At 42.0% G+C, this 10,387-nt stretch overlaps 1 protein-coding gene across 3 annotated transcripts in view; it reads left to right on the forward strand.

Moving 5' to 3' along the window:
- The first annotated feature begins 275 nt into the window (after positions 1-275).
- Positions 276-10,387, forward strand: part of ANXA3 (annexin A3) — a 47,587-nt gene continuing 37,475 nt past the window's right edge. The window contains exons 1-2 of one of the 3 annotated variants that reach the window (XM_006025723.3): positions 276-360; positions 2,769-2,806. In XM_006025723.3, the coding sequence (XP_006025785.1) occupies positions 2,792-2,806 (15 nt within the window). In that variant the 5' untranslated portion in view covers positions 276-360; positions 2,769-2,791. The other 2 variants (XM_025206552.1, XM_025206551.1) reach the window with 2 other exon arrangements.

Raw genomic sequence — 10,387 nt, forward strand, 5'->3', positions numbered from 1 at the left:
GTCGGTCCCGTGCCAGCTTGGCCAGTGCCACAGGCCCGTGACAGGGGCTTGACGCTTGGCGCAGCAGGAGCAGGGCGATGAGGCCGAGGTTACTACACGCACTTGGCAGCTCCTCACCAGCCACTGCTGCTGCCTCCCCTCAGGCCCTGGCTGTACCCCGGAGGGGCGGTGGGGTGTGCACTAGCTGCCCTGGGCCGGTCCCTTCCCGCCCTGCTGCCCGGTGATTCGTGGAGACAGAAGCCCGGGGGTGCCGGCGCCTCCCAGGGGCGGGGCGGGGCGGACACACGTGTCCCGCGGGCTGGGCGTGGGCTCGGGCTTTACGCGGGGCAGGGGGAGAGGAGCCGCCGCGCCGGAGCTCAGGTAGGCCGAGCGCGGGGCAGCCCCAGAGCCGGAGCCGGAGCCGGAGCCCGCACGGGGTCTCTGCCGGGCCGAGGGGCGCTTGCTGTGCCAGGGCTGGGGGCACTGCCTGCCCGGGGTGAGAGACTTGGGGCTGGTCCTGCTTGGAGCAGGCGGTGGGACCAGGTGACGCCCTGAGCCCCGTCCCAGCCCCCTTCGCTGCCGATCCGCTGCCCGCCCACGCCTCTGCTGTGCTCAGATGTTTCCACTTTCTGCTTTTACTTTCTGCATAAAAGGGAAACAACAGTTCGACCCTCTGGGGGATTCAGTCAGTAATAATACTAATCATCAGCAGCATTATTATTAATAACAATAACATAGTAATCATGATAAATAATGATATCATCAATGTAACGATCATAAGAACAACAATAATAATTACTATTTATTAGTAGTATTATTGTTAATACTAGTAGCAATAATAAATAATGGTATCATAATAATGGTCATTGTCATTAGTATTATTATTAATAATAGGATAGTAATCATTATAAATAATGGCATAATGATAACCATCATAATAATGATAACAGCAACAATAACAATTACTGTTATTACTATTATCATTAGTATTATTGTTAATAGTTGTAATAATAAATAATGGTATAATGAGAATCATCAATACAGTTATTAATATTAATGATATTAGTGATGTGCATTGGCATCTTTCCTGGCACGAATTTGAGAGCAAGTTCCATATGAAGCTCATTATTATTATCATTATTAATATTCATAGTGATAATGTTGTTTTTTGTGGGGAAACGTATTATTTTTCATGGGGAAACATAATATGCTGGATGATAAAACTGGAAAGAATTCTTTAAACTGTTATTTATTTATTTATTTATTTATTGGTTACCGTGTTTGCTTCTCAGGTGTCTTTAAACCTCACCTGGGCACTGTACAAAAAACGTAATTTGTGGGCAGTAAATACTTGAACTGCATAGGCTCATCAGAAAGCAGGGCTGGAAGGGACCTCATCCAATCACGTTTTCCTGCCTCCTGTTCAAGGCAGGATCATCCACTAAATAAACCACCTCAGCCAAGTGTCTCTCGCCTGCTTTTGAAAGTTTCCCAGGATGGAGATTCCACCACATCTCTAGGCAGCCTCTTCCAATGCCTGACTACCCTCACTCGCAGTCAGAAAGTTCCTCCTAATCTCCAGCCTAAATTTCCCCTGCTGCAGTTTTAGTCCATTGCTCTTAGTCCTGTCCTCTGCACTACAGCCACAAGATATGCATGGACTACATCTTGAGAGAGGGAGAGAGAAAAAAATGTCCTCTGAACCATGCACCCTTCTGTTGTCAAGTGAATAGACAAAACAGTGGTTGCTTAGGTGAAAAAAGGCTAGGAAAGGGTTCAAGATGATTTTTAGCTTATGATTCAGCAGCTGGAAATAAGGAAGAAAAGCCAGTACTTTGTGATCGACCAGTCTCCCAGTATTACTAACAACGTGCGTTTCTGCCAGGCCTGATCCTACAACTGACTTGCCAACTTGAGAGTTGTTGGAATATTCAGTTTTATGTGCAAGCACAGTTGAGTGATGTACAGGGCCTGCATGGAGGTCACCCTCTAGGCAGGATTCCCCTAGGTGATAGCATTTGTCATTTGGTTTTCTAATGCTCAGTATTAGCACAACCAAGTTGATTAATGTCCATGGGTTCCAGCCAGTGGATGTTATGATAAGGCTTTCCTAACAGTACAAAATAATAATATGAGGTGTTCAGTAAACAGTTTGTGTTAATGGACTATACAGACTGTTTTGATCTGGACCACAAAGATGCAGTCATTAAAACAGATGAACTATTCTAAACTATTTTGTAAACACTTAAACACTGGAAATTCAGTTCACAGGGGGAGGTGAAACAGTATTCATAATCCTGACTATCCCTTTTGATTTAGCAGGTAGTGTGGAGAGTGCACAGATTCTGCTTTAGCAACAAAAAATAAGTAGTTAGCCGGCTGTTAGGAAGCTGACAAGTTCTTTTGTTTCCATAATATCAGGAAGGGTAGGAGGATTTTTTTTAAACAAAACATTGAGCTGAGCCAGTTTGTTTAAACAATGTGTGCGCCAGATAGAAAATCCATTTAAAGATCTGCCTTAAGACTCCAAAACCATATAACAGGTTTGTACTTTGGCACTACACAGATTATAACACAAGTCTCAAGGAAGCTGCTGCTTATTTTCCTGAGACAGCTTAGTTCATTTTTCTTTATCTTTGTAAATTTGTACTGAACATTCAGTAAAAGGTACTTTTAAAGAGCATTTTGCCACAATACTGTTTTAAATATTAGAAAGTACTTTATTTAGTACTTTTTATTATTAGTAACTTAACACAGCATCCTAAATTGAGATATCTTTTTCTTTTCAGGCTTGCAGTGAGACAAACAAATCATGGCATCAGCTTGGGTGAGTAGGAAAAATAAGTAATTCTAAAAATCACAGGACTTTCTAGAGACCTTTGCTTTTAAAAATAAGTAAACTTTCTTCAAAAAATATTACAATCAAAAAGAACAAAGGTGAAGCTTTTAAAACTGATAGTGGCTACATCCGTTTTAGAGCTGGAGAAAGTGGGCGTGTGTACCTATACCAAAACTTACTTTAACTACTGACAGCAGTGTACCCACAGCAGCGTGGGCAGCTGAAGTCTACTCAGGACTTAGGTATGTACTTGTGGACTGAAGCCCAGGCTATCATAGCTTCTTTGCTATTTGCACCTGGGTAAGCTAAAGTCAAGCTAGCTTGGGTAGGTCTGCATAAGTTGCATCACATTCCTGATTGTCTTGTAGATCTACCCAGAGAGCCATTAGAATCTCAGTGAAAGTGGATGAGTGCTTACTCTTTTGAAAAATGATTTAGTCACCTAAATATGGATTGAGGAGCTTCAGATGGGGTTCCATTTTTTACCTAGATGTATACTTCATCTTCTTATTTATTTCCAGTCTCTGATACCTATCCCTCTCATGAAACATAATAGATGCAAAAATCTTTCGAACAAAATACCTATTTTTGCTTGCAAATTATTTGGAGCAGGCGATTTGGAATCAGGATTTCTAGGTTCGTTCCTGATCCTAACTTTGATTCAGTGCAACCTTAAGAAAGTCTCACTTTTCCAGTGTGTGATTTATCTATAAGAACAGTGGAAGGATCTCTCTATTTCTCTATACATCATACCGTGCAGTTTCACTTTGTGCATTAAATCTCCGTAGTATGTCCCAGCTTAGGTGCCTTTCTGATTAGACCTTGTAGGAGCAAACATTTGTCTTGCGTGGCCTCTCTGGACTAGGACAGGCCTGTTCCAGTTTAAAATGGTGCACATTGCCTTCGTCATCCATATGTGTTTAAAGGGCCTTCAGTTGTTGCTCTGGTCAGTTGCATTCAGTGAAATGTGGATGCAGTTCCTGAAATCTTGCTTGTGCTTGAAGACTGTGTGTGGAACACTGAAGTGTCATGTCATCAAATTAATGGCTCTGTAATGTTTCTAAGTGGGGCAAAGCCTAATGGGTTATGTCACCTACCAAACCAATGCACACGAGCCCTGTTCGGAGATCAGAGTGGTTCAAAAATCTATATAGAGCAGAGTTACGTAAAACAGAGGCCTGGACTCTTAATTCTCACATGTGTTCCTACTGTTTGGTTTTAAAAATTACATTTTGGGCTGAAAGAGTTCAGTAGCATACGTTTTGTACAGATATGAATGAGTGATACGTATGCAAATGGAAAAAGAGCATATATTCATAAAAGCCAAGGTAGGCAGAGGTTTTGTTTTTTTTTTCAAACAAACAAACATCTGCATGTCTTGGAAAGAAAACAAAGAACTCTTACGTCCTGCTTCTCCTTCAGCAAATATTGACAAAGAAGAAAGCTTAAAAAATATTCTGAAAAGTCATACAGAGGAAAGAAAAGTGGGCTAGGTGTGGTTCTCTCAGCCAGGAGAAAACAAAATGTTTTGGTCAAGGCTCTGGCTGAAAAACTAGATAGTTCTTCAAGTAAAGGGAAAATATTTCTAAATATGAGTGGATTGAGGAGGTGGAGTGTTTATCTCCCTTTGCCTAATAAACAAGAAATGGACCTGGTGTGCATCTCTCCTCCCAACACTGGCATGGAAAACCTGCATGTGGAAACTTGCATGTTGCTTGTGTAAATAAAAGATTAGAGAAAAGGAGTAAGTGACAAGTTTTGGAATAAGATGGGTGTTGCTTAATAAGACTATATAGAACAAAAAGACCCTCCTGAAAAGCATTGTGCCCTAGTGGATGGAGAGTGGGACAGGGACTTGAGGTACTTCCCACATTGGCCAGTCCCTTTACCCTTATGCATCTCAGTTTCTCCAGCTTAGGATACTCACTTCCGTTGTAAAGTGCCATGAGAAAACTGAAGAAATGTGCTGTATGAGAGTTAGATGGTATTATAATTACTATTCTTTTTAAGAAGTATTATTTATTACACAAAATGTTTTCTGCAACAAGGAATACTTTGTGTGGTGGGGGTCTCTTCAGTCACTGACGCCGATGCTACATCGCTGCAGCGACAAACTACCTCGCTATAGTGCATCGCTATGGTGACATAGCTGCTAAAAATAACCATGTTCAGCTGGGTCAGCACAATAAAGGCTGTTGCCGAGCCATCATTTAAGCAAGCACTAAAGCACATTTAAGCCGTCCTAAAGCAAATACTAAATGACGGTGCAGTAACAACTGCACCACTGGGGCACATGTAGATGTGCTGGATATGCAGTAAGTTGTTGCCTTAAAAAGCTCACAGGTCTCTGAACTAGTTAGTCTCTAAGGCACTGCCTTTGAAGGATGCCATGGGGAGAGGGGGAATAAGTGCAATAAGTACAGGCTCTTCCCTTCCAGCTACTCCTCCTCCCCCTCTCACTGCAGCACAGGCACTTCCCTGGTTGCTGCTGCTTCTCCTCTCCAGCCCTGCTTCAAGCAGGTAAGTGTTATAATAAATAAATTAGTTTTTGAAATGGGGTGCTCCTCAATTAACAAATGTTATGGAGGGGTGCCTCACGTCCAAAAAGGTTGAGAATCGCTGCTGTAAGATGCCACCCTGCCTTGCCTTCTGCCTGACTTCAGACTAACTTGGGTAACCACCTCTCCTCTTGTCTTTCTAAGATCATCTCATAATCCAGTGATTCTCAACCAGGGTGCCATAACACTCATGGGTGCCTTGATATCCTTTCAAGGGTGATGTGGGGTGCTGCACAATGTTAGCACCGTTAGGTGTGCAAACCCGGAGTTGTTACATAGGAACCCATATGTTAAAACCATTTTGACCTGTTGTGGTATTTCTGAGATCCTGGCAATAGAATTGCCACTCTATTATTTTTCCGTAGTCAAAAAAGAGTGAAAACTAAGAGCTGGCGTTCCAAGAGGAACCTCGATTCTTAACAGATTGAAAATCACTGTCATAACTGTATGTTCTTATTAAATATCTAGTCAACATCATTAATAGATTTGAAGGGCTAACCAAAATTTGAATTCAAACAGTCTAAGCTTTAAGAAAGTCCAGATCCTGAAAACACCTCTGTTGTTGTTGTTGCCACCTACAAGCTGCATGCCCAATGCAAAATAGCATTGCTCGCTTGTTCAGTGAGGGTAGACGGGTGCACGCATGACATCTGGAAGCCTCATTAGCACACTCAGAGAGGCCAAGCATTGTGATATGGGAGTTTTGTTCATAGAATCAAAACGGACTTTCACCTCTCTGTTCCTCCATGGCAGCCAGGGGAACCTTCTGTCTTATCTTTCTCATCTAAAACAGTTTTTCACTTAAGTGACTTTTCTGTCTTTCTTCAGATCTCTCTCATCCATTATCCTATGATCTCCCAGTCCTTTTGCACATGAAACACATGAAAATCTAAACTCCCTAAGTATTTTGGTCAGACTGATCATTTGTTCTTGTCATAACACAGTCTGTCTATTAGTGTTCACTGTCATATGTAATGCATTGTAACCTGCTATTACTGATGCTAGTTTCTAACATGTGCTCACTTATGTGCACAGTAAGATGCTAATCTCAGGGGGTTTTTTATCTAATATATTATGACAGCATTGTTTATCTGCATGTTGGTTAAATGCATAGGAACTCTTTGGCCCCAGCCTCCAATCAGTAATGTGATTGGAATTCTTTAACCATGTAATTGGTGAAACTTTTGGAGTTCTTTATTTCAAGACTTCAAAGTGGCCGTGGACTGACAAGGGCCAGCCAATTACAAGACTGTTCTTAGAGGCATAAAGTGACCTAAGAAACAAGGTGAGGAGCATTGCTGAGTTGAAAAGCTGAACCCATTCTGTTTCTGTAGTTTGATGAGCATTGTTGACATAAAGCTCAGGTCAGTGGGTAGGATTTGTAGTCTGGCGGCTGTGCACCTAGTTGGGGTACGCTGTGGGCACATCTACACAAGAGAGTGCGCAGTTGACTGATTAACTGTGCAGTAAACATCTTGACACCTACACATGCGCCCCTACTAGCGGGCATGAAACTACATAATAAACTCCACAGCAGGGTAGTCTTATCAAATACAAGTAGTACCCTGCAAAGTTTTTTGTGTGGAGCAGTACACGTGTAGACGCTCCCCTGGCTGGCTGGGGCAAAGGGTGCCTCAACACACGGTTAGCCAGCCAGCAGCCCCCACACTAAGGCACCCTGCACCCCAGCTAGCCACTTTGCAGCACGTAGAGATGGGGGAGCAGCCAACCCAGGGCAATTTGCTCCAGAGTTTTTTGCTCCTGTATGCACGTTCAAACAGATCTGCATTAATTGCATGTATAGACACACCCTGTATGTGCAACCAGAAGTGTTGGGGTTTTTTTTTACTTCTATATCACAAGTTATGTGAAAATGAGTTGCCTTTTACTTCTATTACAGTAACATCCATGCATTATGAGGAGAGGGAATTGCTAGGGAAGAACTGGAGGGGTAAGAACTGCTGAGTAGTTGTAGCAGCCAGAAGTTTAATTAGGGGATGGAAAGTTTTATTAGGGCATGAATGCACATGGAAATGACACTATCTTGTACCAAGATGTGATTTGCTTAAATGGAGCAGAAGCAGGATGTGTGTCAGACAGCAAGGAATTCAGGCTGGCACTCCTCAGTATCAGAAGGAACTATTGAGAGAGAAAGCAGCGTGCCAGGACATGTTGGGCAGTGATCTAGAATGCATCTTGGAAAGGAACACGTTTGAGCCATTCAAGTGTGCGGCAGTCCAGGAACTGACGTTACAGAGAGCACATTTGTGTTTTGGAGGCAACCCAAAGTTGATGCTACTTGCCCTGGACTTCACCTTTGACCACTTCTCTACTGAGGTTATCTGGTCATGTGGTGTGGAGAAAGTATATGAAAACAGAAGCTTGCCAGGCTACTGGTTTATCCAGTTTTCCTGACTGCTTTACCTCCCAGATGAATATGCCTTGAATGCAGCTACTTTGATCTCATCCTGCTAGCTGGAAAGTGAAAAGAAAGCATATGATTTTTGCAACAGGGACACCAACTATCAGGAAAGGAACAGTAAACAGCTATGAAATCCTAAGAGGAGGCGTGCTGCCTTCAAAGTCCCAGAAGTCTGTAGGTAAATGTAGGTTCAAAGCTTCTCCTTGACTAATATGCTATTTACACCCTGTGACCCTCAGCTTCTCTCTGTCCACTGGCTCTTGTTTCTGACTGTTCCCAACATAGCTGTAGCTTTTTGCAGCTCTGAAACAGGAACTGCCCTTCCCTGGGATTTTTTTCAGGCTTGGCTCTGATCCCCTCTCTTTGGACTCGATGCAGAGTTCCTGTTGCTATCTTCCAGGCTGTTTTAGCAACATAAGAACAATGTAGTTTGCCACTGTCAGGACTGGAACGTGGGCAGTGAGGTCTGGTGGGTAGACCCAGGATTAAAAACCTGTCTCTAGAGACAGGATGGGGTCACAACCCAAGTCCAGATGCAGAAGTTGTGGTCAGGACTTGGAAGGCAGAATGATGGTCAGGTACAAGCCAAAGCCAAGAAGCCATAAACTGGCTGGAATAGGGAGCCACAAATTATATCAGGGTCAGAAATTCACAGATCAGGCTGCCAGGGCCAGGGCTAGTCTGCAGCAAGCCAGAAGTCAGAGGCTGGACATGGATACTAAGGTGGCAGAAACACAAATAAGAACAGGGACTGGGCTCCAGGTTTCTGAGATTTGCTGTATTGAAACATGGGTAAATTTTCCACCATGAGGAAATGCTGCTGACAGCATGAGTCAGATGGCTGTGAAGTAACCACTTTTCACGGTGCAGCTTTGTCTGTCCCAGTCACAATTCTGCATATAATCCCTGACTAGTGATTGCCTTTGCTGATAAGTCATGCCAACTTCCTTGCTTACTGCATGCCCACCTTTTGTGTCAAAATATCCATATTTAGGAGTCCAGATTTTGCTGTGGGTTTTTAACTTCTCTTTTAACCAAAATGTGTTTGATAAAACATGCATGATATGTAAATATATATGATACCATACATACAAATAACTTTCTCTAAGGATGACATAATTTCAGATGGTCATGGTTCTTGAACATAGGCATTGTCCTGCTACATTTAAATAAGGGTCTCATCTGTGATCTTAGCTGAGTCAGTGTTTTAGAGGAAAGTGCTAGAATCTCAATAACATGCAGTTTATAGGCAGTTGTGTAACTTTGAAAGTCCTAGCCAGCTCTGTAAATCAGCTGAATAAGTAATAAGGAGGTAAGGATGGTAAAGATAGGAATTGGTTGTAGAACAGCTTTGTATTTGTTCACAGAATACTGAAAGTGCATTGATTTAATAAGACATTCAAAAAACTAGAACTCTTGGTTCCAAAATGATACCTTTTATTAGACCACCTAATTGATCTAATAAGATTTTTAATATAATTGATTTAATAAGATTTTTTTTCAGGTTGATTGCTCCAACAGGCTGGACCTATACATAATTCTATAGAAGTAGCTTATATAAGGAAATGTTGCAACAGTTGAAACTTTAGAAATAATAGGTTGCCTGGAATTAATAGTACAAACATGAATTGCAGCTGCACAGAGCTCCACAGAAGTCAACATAACTCCATCTGCATGCTTTACTCTGCTGGTATGCTGTCATTTGTGGCATCAGAGCCTTCTACATTAGAGTTTTACTAATTCACATACATTCCTGGTAGGTGATTTCCTGAATTTTGAAAATAGTAAAGAAGTGTGAAAACAGTTAAGGAGAACTGGAGAGTAGTGACTCACCAAATATACGTAATTTATTTTATCATTTTTTCTCTAAGCTCTAATTGTATTTCACTTGCTTCATCATATATTGATAAACTAGTATACATAATTATTACACATGTTGTAAAAGTAATGAAATCTTAGTAACAGGAAACCCTGTAACTCTCTCATTTCCCATGTTGTAATGTAACTGTTTCTTTAGCTTGGATTATCTGAACATCTTTGTGATAAGCATCATTCAGTGTTAGTTGGGCTGCTTCTCCTAGCTTCCTTGGGAGCTCCCAGCCTCTACTCATGTCCTCAGTTTCTTGTCCTGTAGGCATTCATATCAGATGTCTGATCTAGATGACTTCCATTATAGAAGATGTTTTGTCTTCTTGTAAACTGACGGCTGTTTTGTTTTTATCTGGAAAATGGGGGAAATGAAGGAAAAGAAACTGGCTCAACATTGCTTCCTGCACATAGGCCAGAGAAACTCTTCCCTGTGTATGAAATACAGGTTTACTCCCATTTGTTTCCTTCCCTCGATTTAGTTCCTACTTTTCTTCAACTACGTTTCCTCAGGACAAGCAGGGAATTGTTTGATTAAAGTGGAGATGTGCCAAAAATATAAATAGGACAGATTCTCTGCTAACTGTGGCTGTACTACAATGGTGATAGGAACAACCTGAAGAATGTGCTAGGCTTGAATATCTTTTGTTATTTCTTTCAATGCACTGAGACCAAACATGGTCTGAGTACTAGAATGCTCAGGGGCACAGAATCAGGGAAACA

Source organism: Alligator sinensis, unplaced genomic scaffold, assembly GCF_000455745.1.
Source record: "Alligator sinensis unplaced genomic scaffold, ASM45574v1 scaffold989_2, whole genome shotgun sequence".
NCBI classification, from domain to species: domain Eukaryota; kingdom Metazoa; phylum Chordata; order Crocodylia; family Alligatoridae; genus Alligator; species Alligator sinensis.